The sequence below is a fragment of the Zonotrichia leucophrys genome, chromosome 11 (genome assembly GCF_028769735.1).
Source record: "Zonotrichia leucophrys gambelii isolate GWCS_2022_RI chromosome 11, RI_Zleu_2.0, whole genome shotgun sequence".
Lineage (NCBI taxonomy): Eukaryota > Metazoa > Chordata > Aves > Passeriformes > Passerellidae > Zonotrichia > Zonotrichia leucophrys.
This window is the reverse complement of record NC_088181.1, coordinates 18,349,557-18,371,889: the sequence shown is the minus strand read 5'-3', so window position 1 is coordinate 18,371,889 and position 22,333 is coordinate 18,349,557. Positions and strand designations below refer to the sequence as shown.

General features: G+C 44.1%; 1 protein-coding gene across 1 annotated transcript in view; it reads right to left on the bottom strand.

The window, feature by feature from the left end:
- The window catches only part of CMTM4 (CKLF like MARVEL transmembrane domain containing 4), a 31,414-nt gene extending 10,310 nt beyond the window's left edge, over nt 1-21,104 (bottom strand). Inside the window, exons 1-2 of the mRNA XM_064723230.1 lie at nt 20,737-21,104; nt 6,315-6,491 (exon numbers count right to left, since the gene is read on the bottom strand). Coding sequence (XP_064579300.1) covers nt 6,315-6,491; nt 20,737-20,922 — 363 coding nt within the window. The 5' untranslated portion in view covers nt 20,923-21,104. The remainder of the gene's footprint in view (nt 1-6,314; nt 6,492-20,736) is intronic.
- Nucleotides 21,105-22,333: the final 1,229 nt, after the last annotated feature.

The following is a 22,333-nucleotide window of genomic DNA, read 5'->3' as shown; positions in this document are numbered from 1 at the left end:
AAACAGCCAAAGATGTATTTAATATTCTACCCTTTCACTTCATATAATCCAGGTTATGCTTTTTCAGACACACACACACATTTTGTGCTTCCTTAGCACCATAATTAAAGACCACATGGATGGCACATGATGGTCTGTGATTTCTGGGGTCAGATGTACTCATTAATTAATCCTGCTGACCTCTGAGGTTCAGAATTGTCACCCTGGGGACCCTTCCAAAGGAGCTCAGTGTAAGCAAGAGGGCCAACATAACACATTGATCACCTAGCTCCATGCTACAAATGGACCTGCAAAATGTAAAATCCTGCTGAAATTAAACTGCTGATGCCTTTTCTAATGGACTTTGATGTAAGTACAGCAGCAACTTGTCATCATCACTGGCATTTTATTCTAATTTAATTTTTACAAAGAATATCGAATTCTACACAGAGAATTCAACAATTTAAATCTAAAGAAGTGATTCTATCTTGAAGCTCCAATTTATTCATCTTTGCAACTCCATTTTCCCCGTTTAGGTCAAACCCTTCTAATGCAATTACAACTGATTCACATTCATATAATGAGGCTGAGTTTTTAAAAAGCTAAAATGAAAATTATTTTATACCCCCAGAGTAGACTTTGGAGCTTTAGGAGCAATGACAGCAGTAACACTGTCACATACACATGTAATGGTAACATCACAGATGCAAATAGCAATGGAGGGCCTTAATCCAAAATATGGGAGCTACTACTTAGAGCAGAAAGATAAGAAAAGCAAAAAAACCTCAGCAGTTTTGGGTGAAGTAAGAGGAGAAATAAAAGAAAACAAACTACAGCAAGAAGCAGAGGACACTCCCTAAAATACTGCAAGTTTTTTCCACGTAAGAGAAAATGAATAATCGTGACAATAGGAAGAATAAACTAATTGGAAAAAGATGAGCTGCTTCAAATCTGTCCATGATGGAGCTGAAGCTCTTGCTATTATATTTATAGACAAAGTAAAACCACATCACAGAGGTAGAAGAATTTCTGCTGAAATTACAGCAACCTCATGAGACAGAGTGCTGTGCCATAAAATCCTGTGCAGAGCTGCCATCCACAACAGAATCAAATCTCTGAGCTGCATCAAACCCACTCCAGGCTGCTGCTGCTTCCTTTCCAAAATAATTCAAGTGAACAAATGACTCCTGGTCACTTGCTAGTTTATTTGCAAGGATTCTGCTCAGTCCCAGTGGTCCTGCCAGTCCAGCTGAGAGTTTCCAAGGCCATGGATTTGCTCTCTGTCCCACTCAGGGCAGGACAAGGCAGAGGAGATGTTGTAACTCATGGATGAAGATGGGCTTATGCCAAGAAAAATATCTAGGAATCATTCAATCACAATTCCTGCCCTGCCTTTAATATCCAGTACATCATCCTGCACAAGTGCCCAGGTACTGTTCAAAAGGCAAACTGTGCCATATTGCAGCTGAAACTTTTGTAAACAGAGATATCACATTTAAACTGGTGCCTGCTCTTGTCATTCGCTTTCTGAAATCCAAAAGTTTACATCCTGATGGAGATTAAAGTGGCTAAACTGATGTACTCTGGAAGCAAAGCCTGCACATTTCAACAACCTGACAGAAGTCAGTGCCAGAATCAGACACCTGATTTATCTTCCATAGAAGACAGAGCTCAAAGTAACATTTCCTTTTCGTTTTGTTTAGGCTTGCTGGTTTGTTTGTCAGGGGAAGGGAGGGGGAGTGTGGTTATTAATATTTTTTAATTATTAATTTTTTTTTTTACAATGACCTTAATTTTTCCTCCAACCAGTGCTTTATTTGCAAGGTTTGGGAACATCTTCCCTTGCTTCTATATGAAGTTGTCAAGTTGAAGGTTACAAACACACCAGTCAGTCCTCTAAACCAAGCACCTCTGGTCAAACTCCCAGAATTTTGTTCTGTTATTAAACACTGTTTGAGTATTTTGCACTACAATTAAAAATGGAAACATGGTTCATCAAGCAAAACTAAGTGCTAGGTAGAAAGAACCAAATGAACTCTATGAGCATTAATTGCCATGTCTTTTTTCCTTGTATATTTAGAGTTACCTAGGTAAACACAAGATACACATAAGCACTGCTTCCCCAATAGAAGAGCCCATGAATACAAATTTCAGAAAGTTACTGTCACAAAGCAACAGACCACACCTGCAATAACTACCAAAATACATGATGTTTCTTGTATTTAAAACTAGAGACTGCATTTATTACAGAGTAGCATTTACACCATGCACCAAACCAGAACAGTCCATGAAGCACCGAGAGAAAATGAATTCTTGCAATTGTTGTTAAACACATAAAATGTTCATTTTTAACCTTAACAGGTACTGCTGTTTTGAGAGCAGTAAGTATAAAGGTCAAGGATGACTGATTTAATTTTTCATTCAACAGCTAAGGAAAGCAAAATGGTTTTTTCAAAACAGAAGGGAAAAAATAAATTTAAAATATAAATAAAATTCAAGATGGTCCTGTGAAGGACTTTGAGCTATGGCTTTGTTATTACACTGTGCAGAGGCAAGGCAGCACAGGACAGTTTTGTCACATGAAATTTTCTGCCAACTCCTTCAAGTGTCAGCTGCTGTGCTACAGAAGGTTTCACTGCTGCAGAAACAGAAAGCAAGCAGCTCTGCAGAGATGATGAAATCAGTGTTCAGGCAGCACAGAACTCCCAGCTGCCCTGTGTGTTCTAACACACACACCTGGGTCCCTCTTTGCTCCCTGGGGCTGAGTCCAGTGCAGCTCTGATTTTGTGCTGTGCTCAGCTCTGTGCCTCACTTCTGAGCTGGAAAACTGCAGCCAGAACTGGACTCCCAAAATACACTCCATAATGCCAGTGAGTGCTCCAAGAAAATAATTTAAAGCAAAAAATCAATGGTCAAAATGTCTTGGAAGATTTTTTTCCCTACACACTGACCAACAGCTCATTCTACAGGCTGATCATGCAATGATTCACATTGGCACTCAGGTAAACAGGTTTCCCTTGTCACACAAACTTCCATCCGAGGGACACTGCCACATTCTAGTGTTCCCTGGCACCACTGAGGCGTCTCCCGGAGCACGAGAGAGGATCCCAGTCCCAGCCCAGGGAGCAGATCCCAGTGCAGGATCCCAGTTCCAGTCCCAGGAGCAGATCCCAGGGCAGGATCCCAGTTCCAGGAGCAGATCCCAGGGCAGGATCCCAGTCCCAGGAGCAGATCCCAGTGCAGGATCCCAGTTCCAGTCCCAGGAGCAGATCCCAGGGCAGGATCCCAGTCCCAGCCCAGGGCAGGATTCCAGTCCCAGCCCCAGGAGCAGATCCCAGTGCAGGATCCCAGTGCAGGATCCCAGTCCCAGCCCAGGGCAGGATTCCAGTCCCAGCCCCAGGAGCAGATCCCAGTGCAGGATCCCAGTGCAGGATCCCAGTGCAGGATCCCAGTTCCAGCCCCAGGAGCAGATCCTAGGGCAGGATCCCAGTCCCAGTGCAGGATCCCAGTGCAGGATCCCAGTGCAGGATCCCAGGCCCAGCCACAGGAGCAGATCCCAGTGCAGGATCCAGGCCCAGTTCCAGGAGCAGATCCCAGCGCAGTATCCCAGTTCCAGCCACAGGAGCAGATCCCAGTGCAGGATCTCAGTCCCAGTTCCAGGAGCAGATCCCAGGGCAGGATCCCAGGCCCAGCCCAGGGCAGGATCCCAGTCCCAGCCCAGGAGCAGATCCCAGGGCAGGATCCCAGTTCCAGTGCAGGATCCCAGTCCCAGTTCCAGAAGCAGATCCCAGTGCAGGATCCCAGTTCCAGCCCCAGGAGCAGATCCCAGTGCAGGATCCCAGGGCAGGATCCCAGTTCCAGTGCAGGATCCCAGTCCCAGTTCCAGAAGCAGATCCCAGGGCAGGATCCCAGTCCCAGCCCAGGAGCAGATCCCAGTGCAGGATCCCAGTCCCAGCCCAGCCCCAGGACTCCAGCACCTTTCCTGCTCCTGCAGGCTGCCAGCTCACACTCACCCTTTGGATACCAGACCCTCAGATCTCCCTGTACATCACATGAGATGCAAATCATGAATTTTAGAAAAAAGAAAAAGATAATTTAGGCAAAGACTAAACCATAGCAGAATTCATTAGCTCTCTCTGAGAGCAACATGCCTGAGCTCCTGGTGGAGCAGGAGCTGCTGTGCTCCCCATTCCCCTGGGCCACTCCTGTCTCCCTGCAGAATGGGCTCCCTCTGAGCTCTGAGGCACAAAGGAAATGGAAATTTCCACTGACAGGTTCCCCAGCTTTTGCATTTTTGCATATTATTGATAGTGCTGCACAACACAGACAAGGGGCTGTTCTTTCATCTTGCAGGAACAAACCAGCCTCTCTCCAACACACCCAGACAAGGCTCTTTTCTGCCCTCACCAACTCCCTGTTTCTTGCATGTTTACATCAGGAAAATATGAAAATTACTGGAAAGTCTCTAATTAGTATCTAAACAAATATCTTTTCCCCAAATGGCTAAAAAGATACATCTTTTAAAAATTTAGCACCTTTGCATATCTGTTAGATCCTAGTCCACACTCATCCACATTTCATTCCAGCCAGGGACAAGGGACATCTGCCAATATCCACAACACATTGGAAAGAATTCTAATTTTAATAGACTTTTAAAGGAAACAATCCTGTGTTGGACAATAGGAGTTGATGGCCAGGGATTTTCTAATACATAGGATCATTTGAAAGCAAATGTTTGCAATGGTTCCTAGGAAAAAGTGGTATTTTTAAAGATTTTTTCCTAAATTTAAGTCAGCTGAATTCCTTCAAGCACTGCAACAGCCTCTTCTTCTCACACAGCTTCTAAAAGCAAGGCCTGAGACTTTCCATAAGGGAAATATGCATTATAAAGTCATATATATTTTTAAAAGCATCTATCTTGATGAATTTATACATAAGCAGGAGTGACTTTCTCCTAAGGCACCCAGGGATGTGAAGGACTGTTGTTCAGAAAGCAACTCCTGTAGTAACTCTGTCATATACAGAGGCTGCAAAAGTATAAAAATAACCATCAAAACACAGGGAAGTAATAAATATTGATATAAATAATATATGATATAATAAATATTGATATAAATAAATAATGAGTGTTCTCATTGCTCCAGTGCCACTGAGACAGGGGCTGCAGAGCCTGACCACTACTCAAAAACTGACACACCTTTATAAAACAAACAAAGAAACCCCAAAGCACAACTGATTGGATTTTTAACCCCCAGCCCCTTCCCCAAAACATCTCCCAACAGGTGCTATGCAGGCACAATTGATGCCACCACAAAGGGATCACTTCAGGCACACAACACCTCATCTATCCACCAAGCACTCCTAGGAGGAGTTCATCAACAGGAGGAGTTCCTCAGCAGCCCCAGGGTAGAAAGGATCACCTAATTCCATGTTCCAATCTCAATTTAACCAAATCATTTGGGCTGAGAAACTAAGCAAACTGCTACATTAATGCATTACATTTTAAATTTATTTTTTTAAATCACACAGAAGCCTAAAAACCTCTGGGACTCTGACAGTACTTGCAAAATTACTGTTATAACACAGAACACTGGCACAACTGTATCTGTACTGTCCAAAGAAGTTGGTATAAATATTGCCCTTGAAGCTGACAGATCTTTTCCTAGAGTGACTTAACATGCTGATTTTGTGACTGTGTTTATGCAACCCAGTCTGAAAGTTTAACTCAGAATACAGCATGAAAATAGAGACATGTACAAAAGGAATGTGCACCACCAGCAGTTCTCTTCCTAAAACTCCTCATATCTGAGAACATGTTAAGCATTGCTAGTCAATGTTTAATAGTTAGGTGTGTAGGCAATACAAAACACCCAATTTTCACAGAAAACACTTAATTTATACACTACTGCCCAATGATTGTATTAGTCTATGTAAGAAAATATATGTAGCAAATTTGTCCTAATATAAAAAACCCCAGGTTAAGAGAGAACAACATGCTGCTGTAAATCAGCATCTGTCAAAGTTAAATAACTACAGGCTGCATTTTTATCCATTTCACCCACACAGCCTAACTGCTGGCATTAGCACAAGTTTGTCCTCCCAAAGACAATCTACCAGAACACGATTTTAGTTCTATCAGTATAGTTGAATCTTGCCACATTTCACAGCTCATTCTGCTGTTAGCATTCCAAATAAATGTAAGTAAAATGTATACTTTACCCAGCATAAAGAACACTCATACAATACTAAACAACAGGAGAAAGCAAAGCCCAAAGACCAAACTTAAACCAGATCTGCAGCTATTTTTAACCCAGTGAGGATTCAAATGAACTTACAGTGAGATTCCAGTTGATCTGGGGTATTCTTGTGTGAAGGCTGAGACTGAACAAAACCAGGAGAGCGCCGGTGACCACGAGAGCACTGCAGCTGACGAACTCAAAGAAATAAAGGCCCTCGCAGGGGGAGCATTCCATGATGGTCTCTATGCAGATGAACGCCGTCAGCGCCAAAAGCTGCGAAGAAAAACAAGCGGGGAGAAAAAAAATAAATAGATTTGCACATTTTGAAAGTAGCCACAAGTATTCCTGACATTTCCATTGGGAACACGATCGGTTTATGCTCAGGAATGTGTGATTTCAGTTTACAGCAGGGCACTGTGCAGGGAGCAAAAACAAAAGCAAAGTAATGTATGAATTTCTGGATTTGTCCCATTCAACAAAGAACACTTGGGCACTTTTACAAGGACTCTAACACCAAAATGACCAAGACACCCCAAAAAGCATGAAACCCTTGCAGGCCACGGGCTTAACATGCAAACAGCACCTCAAACATTTTATTACATTTTTTACTCATGATACACTATTCCAAAACTAGAAGATGGAATGCATTTGTCAACCTCAAATACAATTACAGAGTATTAATGTTGTGTGATTTTGAAAGACATGTCAATAAAGATTATTACTTAGAATTCACTACCAATTGAGATCTAAATCAATTCAAATAGAACAGATTCAGGATTTCTACCAGTCTCCAAAAATGCCTGCCTTTTTCACATTTATCATCATCAGTACGCTATATTTCATATAAAACACATTTTATCATTCCTTTATACCACAATAAAACAAGCAGCTAAGAGATGAAGGAAAATCCCCTGGCACTGCAATCACAAACATGGAACTGGGATAATGACAGGTCACTCTAAATTCAGAGGATGAATTAACACATGTGCACTCTGATTTCAACAAAAGTTGAATTCACCATTTAGGATAAAACCCTAACACTCGCTCTACTTGAAAATAAAGTTTGCCCAGTGGATAAAACAAAAATATATCCCCCCAGAGGCCAGTAGCAGGCAGCAGGGACAGCACGGGCACACCATGGGCACAGCTCTCACCACACCTGAAGCAACTGCATGGATGGTTTGGGGGATTTTTGTTGTTTGGTTGGGGTTTCTGCATTTTCCAGGACAAGCAAGGAAGGCCTTAAGAATGTTTTGCTTTGGTTTGCAGGACAACCACCCCCATCCACCCACTGACATTTTTCAGAAAGAATTCTCTTCTTGCTGTGCCACAAAATTCTGTTGAGGCTGCGGTAAGCACTTCAATCTGAGGATGAGGAACGAAGGGAGATTCTTTCCTCAGAGCCAAATACTCAACAATCTGAATGTGTTGCACAAACATAAGTTTAGAATTGACAGAAGCCAGGATAAAAACCAATTTCTGCTAAATCCTCCTTTGCCAATTTCAGTGTTTTGCAAATACGCTTCCTTCAACACTCTTTATGCTTCATCCATTGGGTTGTCTTTGCCTCCCACAACAAAACTTGCAAAATGAAGAAAGAGGATTTTGAAAGAAGTAACCAAGAAAGCATTTTTGCCACTAACATGAGCAGTAATTCTAAGAAAAGGACAATACCCCTCATGCTCATCTGCCACATACTTCAGAATACAGCAGAAAATGTAAATTTAAAACCAGATTAAAACTCAACCAAACTACTTTAATAAAAAAAACCTCACACTTGGTTGGAAAGCCTCTCACAGTTCACTTAGCACATGTTCATTAAAGACAGCAGATGCCACACTAATTTTTGTCAGCTAACAGAGCAGGCCAATTCACATCAAACAAATTCTCAATGGATACTCAGTGATTAAACATTTCAGATTTTATCTTTGACGTTGAATAGCTTCAGAAAGAAAGATCATGTGTGAAATGGAATAGTCAGAATCAAAGCAGAATCAAAGTCAAGCTATGATTTCAGCAATGACACACATACCAAAAAAATTACTGTCCAGACACAGCCTCATTTTAAAGTATTAGCTTGTCATGAAGTTCATCTTCTCTGTAAACACAAGCCTCAAAACTGAAAATGGCACTGAATTTTAAATTTTAAAAAAAGCTTTAAAATTTAAAAAAAGGCTTTAAAAACCAATCTTTGCTCTTTCAAGAAGGATCAACATCACACATTAACGCTAAATGTTAGCCAGCAAAATTTCTACTTCTAGATTCTCCAATATAATAAAGTTTCTATTTTTCTTGACACTATTTTTAATATATTATGACACTTGTTTTCTTTTAAAAGGTATGGTTCTGCAATACTCTTTAGAAATACTGCAGTACAAGCCCCAAATATTAGGTTCATTTTCTCAAAACATGAACAACTCTGAATTGTGCCACCAACATTAGGCTGAAGGGGCCAAAATCTCTGGCACATAAGGTGCTGCACAGGGCACCAATTCTGGTGTTGCTGATAAACTTTGACACTGACTCTTCTCCACACCAGGTTAGCATTGCTTCCTCAAGGCCAACACATCCTTCCTGGCTTGCAAAGCTCAAAAGAGACCAAAGAGTTTCCTGCAAGCAGCATTAGAAATTAATGATGTACTGAAGAGGCACTTGGAGCAATGACCTCAAATAATCCTGTGTTATTTACATATTCCCAAGCCCAGAATTAATAAACTCCAGAGCAACTCTATATTTAGATTTCATTTTATCCCTTAAGAAACTATAAAATACATTTACCTGTGACACACTTTTACAAGAAAAAAAACCCTTAGCTATGTACACTTAGGTGTGACTCAACCAAAACATTTCAAATGCAAGTAAAGATGTGCCATCAGTTTAGGAAATTCAGCAGCAGCAGTGGCCTACTGATAAATTCACCAGAGAGGCTGGGAGAAAACCTCAGCTGCCTCCCTGTCTGATGCAGGGAGACAAGAAAAGGACAACAGCCCCATACAAAATGTTTACTTCTATCTCTTTGGTACTTCAAATAGATTACAACTAGATCTGTTAGCATTTTTCTTGCAATAAAAATATCTGCTCCCCTTCTCAAAGACTGTCCATGCTGCCAGTGCTACAGACACTCCCTCCTGCCACTCCTTTCTCACAGCTAAGCCACGGCAAAACATGAAATCCACATTAATCACTTCATCAGAAACTTCCTTTTTTCCAATCACAATAGAAATCTCGATCCTCAATACAAAATATATTCTCTTTAAAACATCAGGATAATCTTGTCCTCCTACACATTTATAAACTTGCCCGAAGCATCCTCCCAGCTTGTAGTTACAAGTTATATGAAACTCCAATAAAACATACTTACTATCACTTTCACTGCCATTCATCCAGAGAGGAATCTAACTTTGTTTTCAATAAAACTGCTCAGAACACAAGAAACGAAAGTGAAATACACAAGGTTGATTCCACAGCCCCATGACTTAGAGATCTCAAAAGTGTTGCGCAAACGCTGCCACACGAACCAAAGCTGCTTCTCAAGGGCCAGGGCTCACCCAGTGAGAGGGCTCATTAAAAAATCCCAGCCATGTGCTAACATTCATTACCACAGTGGTTTGTAATTGATGAAATCAGTACCTTGTGAGGCAGTGTAGACAAATGGGGCTGTGAATTACCCAGGCTGGCAGGGCTGTGGGGCACAGTGAGCCCCTGGCTCTGCCACAGCCCACAGGAGATCAAACTGCTGCCTTGCACACACCATGACATTTGTCCAAGACAGGAGGCAACCCCCACTTTCAAATCACACGTCTTTTCATAGTTTAGGGTGATGAGATTTGACGTGTTTTTCCACAAGCAGAAGTTTCAAGGCTGGTTTACCAGAGAAAAATGAGAAGTTGAATGTGGTGGAAATCTCCTCTTATATGAATTACTGCTCTCCCCCACAAATAACACAGCTACAGCTTTCTTGGGCCAAGGCAGGAGAGAAAGTTTTCTCTGATGGACAAAACAAACCTTTCCATCTGTTTTTTCTCTGCACCAAGTACTTTGAGAGTTTTCTATTCCCTTCTAATTCCTCCAACACCCTAACATTTGTACAGCCTTCTTTTACTACTAATCCTTGTCCTTTTTTAGCAGTCACTTTTGGTTTCTCTTCCACTTCCACTCTTGGAGTGTGTACAGTGAATATTGCATTAAAACTTTGTCGCAACAGAACCATCTGCTAATGCTGGATGCTCAGGTCCATGCAGAGCTATCCCAGCTGCAGTAAAACACCTTTCCCTGTAAGGATCTGGTGTGCAAAGCAGCTCAGCAGGAATGAGCTGTGCTCGGGTGAGCTGAGCTGTGCTGTGACAGAGCATCCCTGCCCTGCACCCCCTCTGCCGCCACCACAGCCCACAGGCAGGAGGGAAAAGCCCCAGGCAGAGGGTTAAACAGCATTTGTGCTCCCCAATGATGCCATTCTGTGCTTTCAGCCCTGAATAAAGTGCCAGGTGTTACTGGTGGGGCGATTCCTGCACTGAGCCCCCAGAGCAGCTCCAGGAGCCACCACAATTCAGGGCCACCAATTCCTGAGGGAGCCTCTGCTCCCGGATCCAGTGTCCTTGGAGTCAGCCACGCCAGCCTCCACTGTCACAGCAACTCATCCCAACGTTCCTGCAAAAGGAGAAGGGCCCTTCATGAAGAAATCATCTGCCCCAGGGCTATGGAAATGGCTCACATTTACATCACTTTCCAGATCAGACATCAAACACTCTCTTTCCCAAAAGGAGAAGACCTGCTGTGACAGGTACCAGCGCTGCAAAAGAACTTTTAGGAGGTTTCTAATGGTTTATTTTCCTGTCAGAATATGTTGTGCTATATTTTTGAGGAAAATAATCAAAGAACTTTGCACGAAAAATAAAAAAAGACAGTTCTGCAATGAAAACAAAGTAAAAAATGAGTTTTCCTGTTTATCTAAAACGCTACCACAGAAAGCCTTATTGTGTGGTTAAATGACATAATTACGCATGATTTCCAAAAAACCACAAAATGGTCAGCATTTTTTCTGCCTGAAAAATACCCACAGAATTTCAGAAAGAATGTCACACTAGCAAGACATTTTTACATCCAGACTGTTTAAATTAATGGTACAGCAGAATTCACATGCACAAAATAGGGAGGAATATATTGCTTTTACACCGCTTAAAGCATCTGAAGACTTTGAACTTTCTGGAATTAAAATCTAGATTTATTGTTCTCATTTCCTTGGCCCAGCAGCCCCAACTTTATGCATGAAACGAAGTGGGTCTCATTCCTTGCAAAGCACATGCATTTCCCACATCTGAAACAGCTGGCACAGATATGAATATTTGGGATCATATGGCTCCAACGCAGTCCTGCTCCTCCAGCAGGAAACCATCTTTCACCCTAAGCAAAAAATGACTGATTTCCCTCCTGCTCCTGCTCTGCATCCTCAAGGCTCCATGAAAAGTGTTATTAACTCTGGAAAGAGGCTTCAAGGGGCCTTAAATCACAAAGGAGCATTAAAATTTCCCTGCAAGATAAAGTTTAGAAGAACAACACTTACCAGAAAGGGAACCTTAAACACCAACAGTGATTCAGCACCCCGGGTAAACTAAATAAATTGTGATCTAATGGCACAAACAATCAAACCAGCCCAGAGAAATTCAGCCAGGCCTCCCAAGTCACCTCTGATCTGGTTTTGCTGGTGATGGTAGAAATAAAAGCAGAAAATAGGAGTTTCAGATCATCATTTCACCTCCAGTGTTTTACACAGAGCTGCAAAGTTTTCATTATTTCTTAGTTCGCTTTTGGCTGTAATGTGGCAAAACTCCAGTGCAATAAATTTGTGGAATCTTTACTGAATCAGCTGATCTTCAGCCACCTCCAGCAGTTTTCTATAACCCTGAGAGTCAGCTACTGCAGACTTCCCCTCCTCAGTGCAGGCAGAGGACCAATTCCAAATACAGAACATATTGTTGAGACCTGAAACATTTTGATGGTGTAGTAGGAGAAAGGGTCCTATTTAAGAGTGAGGGTAATCAACACCCAAAATCAACAACAGAATGATGGTTTTCCCAAAACATTTGTGACATCAAAACTAAGGCTTATTCTAAAAAAATTGAATTGAACTACAGTGAACAGAAGAAATTCTCAACTGGCTAAACCAGAAATGCATCAATTCTTAAAGTGAACTTAATCATAGAATCTAGAACAAAAAAAAGCTACAGACATGATGTGGTGACTTATTTCCTGCTAACTGCATTAGTACAGAGTTTTGTTATTGCTTGGACACACTTATACAACAAACATTCTTATCTGCTAGTTAAATGCAAAACCAATTCCAGCTCAAGTACCATTAAACACACAGCAGGTTTTGACAGATAAAACAAATATAGTTCTTCCTAAGAAAACAAAAACAATGAACCCCCCCAAAGTCTGATTTAGATGTATTTTAGGTTTTGTCCAACAAGCAGTTGACCAAACAAACCACTGAACAGCATCTGAAGCCAAGGCACACTGCAAGAGGTTTTTGTTTTAGGCACATGACATTTCCCCACTGAAATCTGAATGAGATTCCAACAAACCTTCCAGATTAGACAGAAATGAATGTAGTGCCACCTGTCCCATAAACAACAGCCCCTCAACAGTTCTTTAGCAACCCCACCCTACAGGAAGGTTCATTTGAAGACCATAGGGAGAACTATGCTTTAAACAAAGCCAAACATAACTGGTTTCTCCCACCAATTCCTCTCCACAGGAACCTGTGCCTCCAGTCCCCAGAAACTATAGTTCTTGTGCAGCACAAAGCAAAATATTTTCATAAGCAACAGGTCCTTCAAGATAATTATGAACAAAATCCCAACACAGAGTCTCACATTTTTAACTTTCCCACTCATATTCTGCATGAATCACTTAATTCCTGAACAACCCAGCGAAGTGAACAATTCATAAATGGAAAGGTTTATTTTGTATTTACAGCACATGAATTGTGCCAATGGCTGCAGTGAGTGTCATCAAATGGAGAAACTAAAGGTTTCCTATTAGTCCCATTTGCTGCTATGGTCCTACTCATGGAGGCTTTACCACAATTGTAACACAAAATAAAAACTGGCTACAGGTAAAATGGAGACTAAATCCAGCTGAACTGCTCCGTTAGCAAGCCTCCCTTTCAGGTACCAAAGCAGGGAAATAAAACCTTCCTTAAAAATCACTGCCAAACCCTGTCAGTCTCACAGACTGATTTAATAGTTAGTGCCACTGAAGTCAGCAGAGTCACAAGTTTTGTACCAGCATTCAGGAGGTGTCAGTAACACCAGTGCACAGCATCTCTGCTCTGAATATCACTGTGCTTCACAAAGCTTAACAAAGCCCCTCCATGCAGCCCCACCTCTCCCTGCCCTCTCCATCCACTTCTGGCACCTTCCATTAAGTCAGGATGTAAGGATGCAGAGCTTACCACACCTTTGCCATTTCAACAAAATGTGCAGATAAAACTGCCCTGTTCCTGTCTCAGGGCTGCACACACACACTCTGCTGGAATACAGCACATCACTGACATCCCACTTGTGTGATTTTTAAATAAAGTACAAATAATCCCTATTGCTTCACTCATGACGATTCTCTGTTCAGCTTTTAAAAAAGAAAAAAATCAATACTTCTGAACTGGCTTCATGTTCCCATCCATGTTCACAGGCCAGCCTGTGCTGGAAACCTGTACAGTCAAAACAATATTAAAACACAGTAAATATGGTAATAAATAGATAAATTAAGCAATTTATTAGTTTTAAGAAGGGATAATTATAAAATTTGTCAAGTATTGGGTCTGCACAGCCTCTAGTTTAACTATCCTGTTTGGCTATTTTAAAAAGTGAAAATTCTGTTTCATCACTACCAGAATCTGTCTGTATCCTTTAAAATCCCCTTTAATCCCAACTATGAGTAACCATCAAACATCCCACAAATACTAAGACAAGAAAGGAATTTTAATGACAAAACAGTCAAGAACTTCAAGCAGTCCTAGGGAGTCCAGTGCAGTTTTTTGGGTTTGTTTTTGCTGAAAGGAAATGGTGCAAAATGTGCCTGCAATCCCAAGGCTCCCAAGGCTGTAACCCGAAGGCCCCGTGGATGCCGAGCCTTAAAAGGCAAAAAGAGCCCAGACACGGAGGGGAAGGGAGAGCGCCCGGACAGGAGATGGGGCCGGGATAGACAGATTGACAGACAGACTGACAGACACGGGGTGCAGCTCTGGCTGACACAGGGGGCAGGACAGACTGACACAGAGGGGCAGGACAGACAGACTGACAGACAGACTGACAGACACAGCAGGGCAGGACAGACTGACACAGCAGGGCAGGACAGACTGACACGGGGGGGACAGGACAGACTGACACAGGGGGACAGGACAGACTGACACAGCGGGGCAGGACAGACTGACACAAGAGGGCAGGACAGACTGACACAGGGGGGCAGGACAGACTGACACAGCTGCACCACAGCAATTCTAAATGTTAGTAATTACAGCAGCATCTCTGCTTCAAATATCACCGTGCTTACAAAAGGTTTCCCCTACATTAGATAAAACAGTTTCGAAGCATTAAATGCTACAATTAGTTTCTTTCAGAAGAGCTTGCCATCAAACAGCTAATTAATCTACTCACGACATTCAAGTGGCAGTATCAGTCTCTAGCATGAAAGTCATTTCTAGCATGAAAATAATTTCCTGAGACAGAAGTTACTGCAGATTGTTACAGCCTTGGAGAACTTAAGCATTTAATAATATTCACAACCATGCTCGTTGCTTTCTTGCCACAAGTATTTCAGTTCAAAAATGTACAAAAGTACAGAAAATTCCTAATATGGAAGTGGCTGTAGTCAATTCATAAAATAATCTGGAAAAAAACGGCCAGACCTGTTTTGAGCAATGCTGTGTCAGTGGCAGATGTGCAGCATTTGAGAAGGCCCTGGGTGAGTTTCAGTGACAGCCACAGCAGAAGCACAGGACGTGTTCCTGCTCCTTTTCCTGTTCCTGCTGGGCTTCCAGGCTCTCCTGAATGAAGCAAACACCTCCAGCCAGGTCAGCTCACTTCCAGCCTGAACACTTTGGGAATGCAGATATGAGCTAAAGGAAATTTAGAGACATGCAAGCATCACCCCCTGAATGTCAAGTTACACATTACCAGAAGTTTAACTGGATGCTGGAACGCTTGTCTGGGTTAAAATTCATCATATTCTTCCACAAGTTAAAGCATTACACGGCAGAGCCTTAATTACAGCTCGTTAGACACCACAGTCAGGAATGTGGCACTCTGAGTTACAGTTCCCAGTTCAATTTGCACACAGGGAGATTAAACCATCCGAACATCTCTGCCCAGCCGAGCCCCCTCTGCGGGCTGTGAGTGGCCCCTCACTCTGGGGAGAGCTCCAGGACCTCTGTATCCATTGCCAGCAACATTTCTGACCCATCTGTTCTCCACTCATGGCCAGCTGTTCTCACACCTATTCCACAGCAGGCTGGTGTTGTCCAGCTTTTGCTCCCCTCCTCCCGTAGTCTGGAGTTGATGGGAGTTCCAGGGAAACCTAAACATCACTTCCATGTTTTGGAAGCAGCTATTCAAATCCACTGAGTATTAGGTGACTTTTTTTTTTTTTTTAATAAGAATGTATTCTTAATTGCAGCTCTAGTAAGCGGTGACTTTAGCACTACAGAACAACAGCTGACCCACAGGTAAGATGATGCCTTGGAGTGGCTGCCTAGAACAGGGGCTGGACAAGGTTAAGAGAATAAAAGTAGGTATTTATTAAAGACCTTCAAAAGGCACATTTTGGGCAGTCAAACCCTCTGGGAGGGGAGGGGCTACACCCAAGATGGGCAATGGAATGTTTCAGACAATTATAAAGTTTGGTCCATGCACACATCAGGGGTTAATCCTCCAATAACAGCTTCAGGTAATGAAGTCATATTCCCCCAGTTTCCTCCCCTCCAACTCACTTTTGTTTGCACTTTTCAGGGCCTGAGGCTGCAGGGTGTCCTTGAGTTTCAGGCCTAAAGGAATTGTTTTGTGTGACCAAAACATGAAGAGAGTTAACTAACACTCTATATGGAGTTTAAACACTAATACGGTACAGGATTTGAGAAATACAAAAGCTAAAATCCTGAGGCATCAAGATATCTCTTCGCTGTGCATTTGGTTTCCTTTGTATACAAAATTTCAGTACAAAATTATTTGTCAAGGTCCTGAAGCAAGAGGGATTTTGATGAAATGCAACTTTGAGCACAGGATGATGGTGGCTGCTGGAAAGTGTGCCAGTTGATTTTGCAAAACAATGCACTAACTCTCACCACAAGTAACAGATTCCTCCAACACTGATTATGTTACAACCTCTTAAATTTCTAGTCCTTGTCCTCCTTATCTCAAGATGATAACTAAATCACTAGGGAGCCTCATCAACAAAAGATATCACCAGAAACATTACAAGAAGTAAAGATAGCTTTCCAATTATTAATACCATGAGAACTACATTAGTGTAGAGCATCTATTACTATTGCACTGGTTCATTATGGAAGGGAAAAAATACAGCATACTTGGTACAGACATAGTAGGAATTTCTTCAGAAATCGGAATTTAAAAACTATCCACCATCTTAAGAGGGAAATTAGCAGGAATTTGGAGCTTACTGGCAGGAAGATATCCCATGGCCAGATGGTAGTTATGAGACACCATGAAAGAAACCAAAACCCTTTCACCTTTCTGTGGGAAGGCAGACACAGCCATTTCTTTAGTTGTTCACAGAAACAATAAAAAGCAAAGCTAAACAGAATTATCTTATTATTCTTCCACAGCTAATATTAGGATAAAAATATCACCATACACCAATGCAGATCCACAACATTTAAAGATAAATCTTTTTGAAGAAAAGTCAAGAGTTTTCAAAGCCACTGAAGAGACACCTGAAATATATTTCCAAGCATATTTGTGCATTACGAATTTGCTCCTGTCAATATGATCTTTTTCTAAGAGCAAATACCAGAGATCATCACATGAGAAGATGTGTGTGTGGTACCCCACATCTTCTGAACAAGCAGCTACAAACGCCACCGAAAATCAAAGCTCAGCACATGACAGAAAAAAGCCACAATTTCTTACAGCAGCACACATTCATTGTTTGGAGAGTGTAAGAGGATAAAAAGGTGGGCGATGCAGATCATCACAGAGTGAGCACAAATTGCCAGTGTGATGCTGGGATGAAGGATGGAAGTGTCTGGAGGAGTGGCATTGCAGAGAGGTGGCACCCAGTAACTAAAAATGAGATTAATGAACACCTCAGAACAGTTTTCAACCAGATTCCAATAGTCAGCAATTAGCTTATTCCTTGGAACATGAATGTTATTACTTTAATTTTCTAATATAATTAACAATAAGAATTCTCAACAGTCTTATTACCCATGTAGGCACGCATTCCTGACTTTTAAATTTTGTTTTCTTCATCTCAACAGAACCTGACAGCCCTGAGCTCCACTGTTGTCCTGGCCTCTGCAACCCATTTCTGAATCTGGAAATGTATAATGACAGCAAGCCACAAAACAACTTTTTTTCAATGCACAGCTACTCTCCACCAATGAAGACAGAACTTTTTATTCTGAAAACTATGAACATCTGAACTGCTACTCCCAGCAGATTTCATTTAGCTCAAACTGCTGCCTCCCCTGGCAGTATCAAATGCTACAGACATGCAAGAAAGCAGTGAGACTTCCCAGTGCACTCATCAGCATCTCCAGCTCAGAGGCCTCCCAAGCAGAAGTATTATCTTCTTTAGAAGGAATCTCAAAATAATAATAATAATAATGCATTTGGAAAAGCTGAAAACTAAAATGAAGAGGTGGGAAAAAAAGCAGACAGTCTCATTTAAAATGAAACTATTTCCAGCAAAGAGGGGGCACCTCCTAAGCAGCTGATCTGCTTGGCATGACAGAATGGGCCCCTCCTGACTCCCCACACTAAACATCTCTTTTCAGCAAGCACGCTCAGGAGAGACTGTCCTTAGGAAATTCAAGGGAATGGGGAGAAAGTACTGAAATAAAACAAATCATTTGAGGACATCCCTAGCAAAGTTTTCCAGTGATATCCATTTCACCATTGTACAGCAGTCTCTGTGGGAAGTATTAAAGCCCTCAAAAGCATGAGAAACAAATTCATGCCAGAAAGAAACAAGAATAAACTCTAAAGAATGAAAGAAACGAGAATAAACTCTAAAGAACATTCCTGCTCTGCTCTCCAAGGATAGCCTCCTCTCACTCCTTCCATGAGAAAAGGTACTGCTCCTTTTAAATGCCAGAAGGTCAATGAATCCATAAAGATAAATCTACAACAGATTAACAGAGCCTTACACCTATTTTAAGAGATGTGGGGTTTTCCCCGTTCCCTCTGTTTTTGACAGTCAAAAATGGGCATTTGGAAGCAGGGCTATCCAAGCCACAGAGAGCAGCAGTTTTCCTTCCCTCAGCACCACAGGGCAGTTTGTGGGAAGCCCTTCAACCAAAGATTAGAACAAGCAGCAGCAATGTTTGCCTCGAGCTGATATTTTGCCTGTCAATCACAAATGTATTTTAAGATCAATCCTGATGCTAAATGAAGCACATGCATTGTAATCTTTCCTGTAACATTCTTTTTTACTATAATACACTTAGAGACTTCTATCTTAACCAATACTTGCCTTTTTCCTTTTTGTAATGTTTTTTTGAGTGCCAGGAGTTCCTTCTTGTTTTTAAGAGATAGAGTTCTACACCACAGACTTTGTTACATTTCTGTTCCTACAGTATTTTTGTAAAGGCATTATTGAATATTATAATTGCAATAATTATACTTGGCAAATAAGCAACCTAAGTACACAGTGGAATGTGCTCTCTCTCCTTTCTTTTCCAGCACTGCTCAGTTTTCCATTGGTTTGCAAATGTCAGAAGTCTGTCTGCTCCTCCATTACCATGAATGAGGAGTTTTTTGAGTACAAGTAACCAGACTGAGGTGGGGCACAGCCTTCCACCCTCCACTAACCAACCTTATTTCTGTTTAACTACTGCCCCTCTGCATTCATGCACCCCTGGGAACCACATGCAATAGCTCAGATCATTCTTGTGAAATTGGCACAAAGCACAGCTCAGCTCCTCTCAGGACACTGCTCTGCAAGTATCAAAGTCCCCAAGGACGAACCAAGAGCAGCAGTGTCTTTGTGTCTTTGTCCAGGGACAAGGAAACCTCTCCAACCCCAGCAGAGCGTGGTTTTCCCCCATCTTTCTTTACATGAGGTGTACTCCAAGCATCTTTGGGATTTGTTCCAAGCAAGTCAGATTTAATAATAAAGGATTCGGTTACAATCAGTAATTAGTCATTTTAATGACAAGTTTTTAACAAGACCTGCCACGGTTATTAGCGTGCTGCCGAAAGGATCTGCAGTAGGAACTGAAACAAAAATCCCGAGGGCGGATTATTTCAGCGTATCAGGCAGCACCAGCCCAGGATTTCCACCACATGGACAGTTTTTAACAGCTCGAAGACAGGTAGATGTTGCACAGCGATGACAGATCCCTTGGCTCCAGTCCTGAACACACACACAGCACACACTGCTGGTCCCTGGTGTTTCACTGGGCTCACACGCTCACTGCTACCACAGAGCACAGATCCTGCCCTGCGCCGAGGAGATGAGATGGAAACAAATCACACTTCCAAAGCCTGGATTGTACTGGGCATTCATAAAAAATGAGTTCACCACCAGAGTCCTCTATAAACTTGTGTGCAGCTGAAGCCAGGATACTTCCAATGTGTTTTTCATGAAACCTGTATGTGCAAGTTTTGCCTTGTACTAACCAGCAGTGGTTTTAAATGCCAAAGTTATAAATACGAAATATTAAAATGTTTCTGGAATCACACTTCTCAAAGAACTTAAGTTACAAGAATTTGCAGCACCCTGTAAGAAATTACTTTAAAATCTATTTCAAGGTGATTGTCATTTGCATAAAACACCTCTTTTCCTAAGATCCTGAAAAACACATTTGTTGATTTGAAAAATAGAAATAACATAGTGACTTGAAAGCAGATCAGATGAAGGCACTGGCAGCACAGAAACTGCTGAAATGCTTCAGTGTTTATTACGTGTTTCACTGCTGGGGTGGTCCGAGCCCTGCACGGGCTCCATCAAGCTGAACCAGCCCAGGTGTCCAAAGTACACGAACGAACCCAGCTCACGTTTAATTTCCCAATACAAAACCTCACGTTTGGTGTTCGGCCCGCTAAGGGCAAAGCAGGCGAGAGAGGGCTCTGCGAGCTCGGCACCCGGTACCGGGCGGGTCCCAGGAGGGAACGGCGGAGCCTGCCCCGGGCACGGAGCCGCCGCGCCGCGCTGTCCCGGCCCCGCAGCGGCTCTCTGGGCACACGGCCCCGGTGGATCGCGCTCCCGCGGCCCCGGCAGCGCCGCACGGCCCGGCCGGGCCCGCCCCTCACACCGCCCGGCTCCCCGCCGCGGTACTCACCACCTCGGCCACCTTCAGCCTGCCCAAGGTGCCCCGCAGGTAGTCCAGGTCACAGCGCAGGCCGCCCAGCCCGCGGCGCTGGCTGACGGGCTCCGTGGTGGGCTGGTAGGGGCTGCTGGCCGCCGAGATCATGGAGGCGCTGGACGCCTCGCCGTCGAAGCCTTCCAGGTCATCGCCGTTCCTCATGGTGCCGGTGCTGCCGGTGCCGCCGGGGGGTGGCCGCGGGCTCCGGGCCGAGCGCCGCGCTCAGCTAAAGCAGCGAGGGCTGCATGGCCGCCCCGCGCCCGCCTCAGGCGCAGCGGTGTGGGGAGCGCCCGGGCAGCATCGCGCGGAGCGGGGCCGCGCTGCCGTGCGGAGAGGCGCGGAGCGCTGCCCCGGTGCGGTCGAGAGGCGCGAGACTGCCCGGCGGTGCGGACAGCGGAGAGCCGCCCCGGTATGGTGCGGAAAGGCGCGCAGGGTGCGCGGAACGGAGCTGCCCCGTCCCGATGCGGAGCCGTGCCCCGGCCGGGGGCGCGCAGCTCTGAGCGCCGCAGCCCGCCCCGCCACTCGGGGGCGCGCTCCCGGCTCCGCTGTCCTGGTTCTGATCCCGAAGCTGGTCCCAATCCCGGTTCTGGTTCTGGTACCGATCCGATCCCAGTCCCGGTCCCGATGCTGGTCCCGGCAGAGCAGCCCAGCTCCGAGCGGCGCCGCCGCAGCCGCTCCTCCCCCTGCGCGGAGCGGAAAGGGCGGGCAGGGCCCGCCCCGGAGGGCGCGCAGCCGGGCGGTGCCTGCGCCGCGCCCGCCCCGCGGGGAGGGCCGCGCACCTGCCCCGGGCACCGCGCCCGCCCGGCCCGCGCTGCTGCCCCTGCTGCCGCTGCTGCCCCGCCCGGCCCCGGCCGCTCGGCTTTCTGCGGCCGCTGCTGGCTCCGAGGTGCGCTCACGGCCCCAGCTCGGCCCCCGCGGGGCGGGCTCGGAGCAGGCTCCGGGCTCTGCCCCGGGCTCACGGCCGAGCCCCCGCGCTGACGCTGCGCCCGAGCGGCTCCGGCAGCGGAAACCTCCGCGCCGTTCGTCCACCAGTGTTGTCTTTCGAAACAGTGACGTTTTCCAAGGTAGCCTTGACTGGCTCTGAATCAGGTTTTGAGGGTGCTTTTCCTTGTGCTATGTCACGACAAATAAGGACAAATTGCAACATAGCCTGGCAAATCCAGGTGAGGGAAATGCAGCTGAGTTATTTTTTTTAACACAGCCATACTGCTGTGTACCACGGTGTAGTTCAGATGTTCCGTGTCGCATCCTGTGATCTGCCTTGCTTATCAGCCAGGCTCTAATAGAGCCGTGCTCCCTTTCTTGTCACTGATAGCTTACACTGTCACCTGTTCCACATTACCGGACTTTAACACATTAACAATTCTAGCATCTTCCTCTGGCCTCCAAGAGTAACTGCTACAGTTCTTCTGTTTTCCATGAATACTGTGAATTATCCACCTGGAGATTTCCAGTTACCTGTGTGTATACACACAGGTGGACACACAGGTAACTACTCATGTCACCCTTTCAGTTCCCTTTGTTCCCTCTTTTCACAGGTTCTGCTGTGTACATATGATTTTTAATTTCAAGA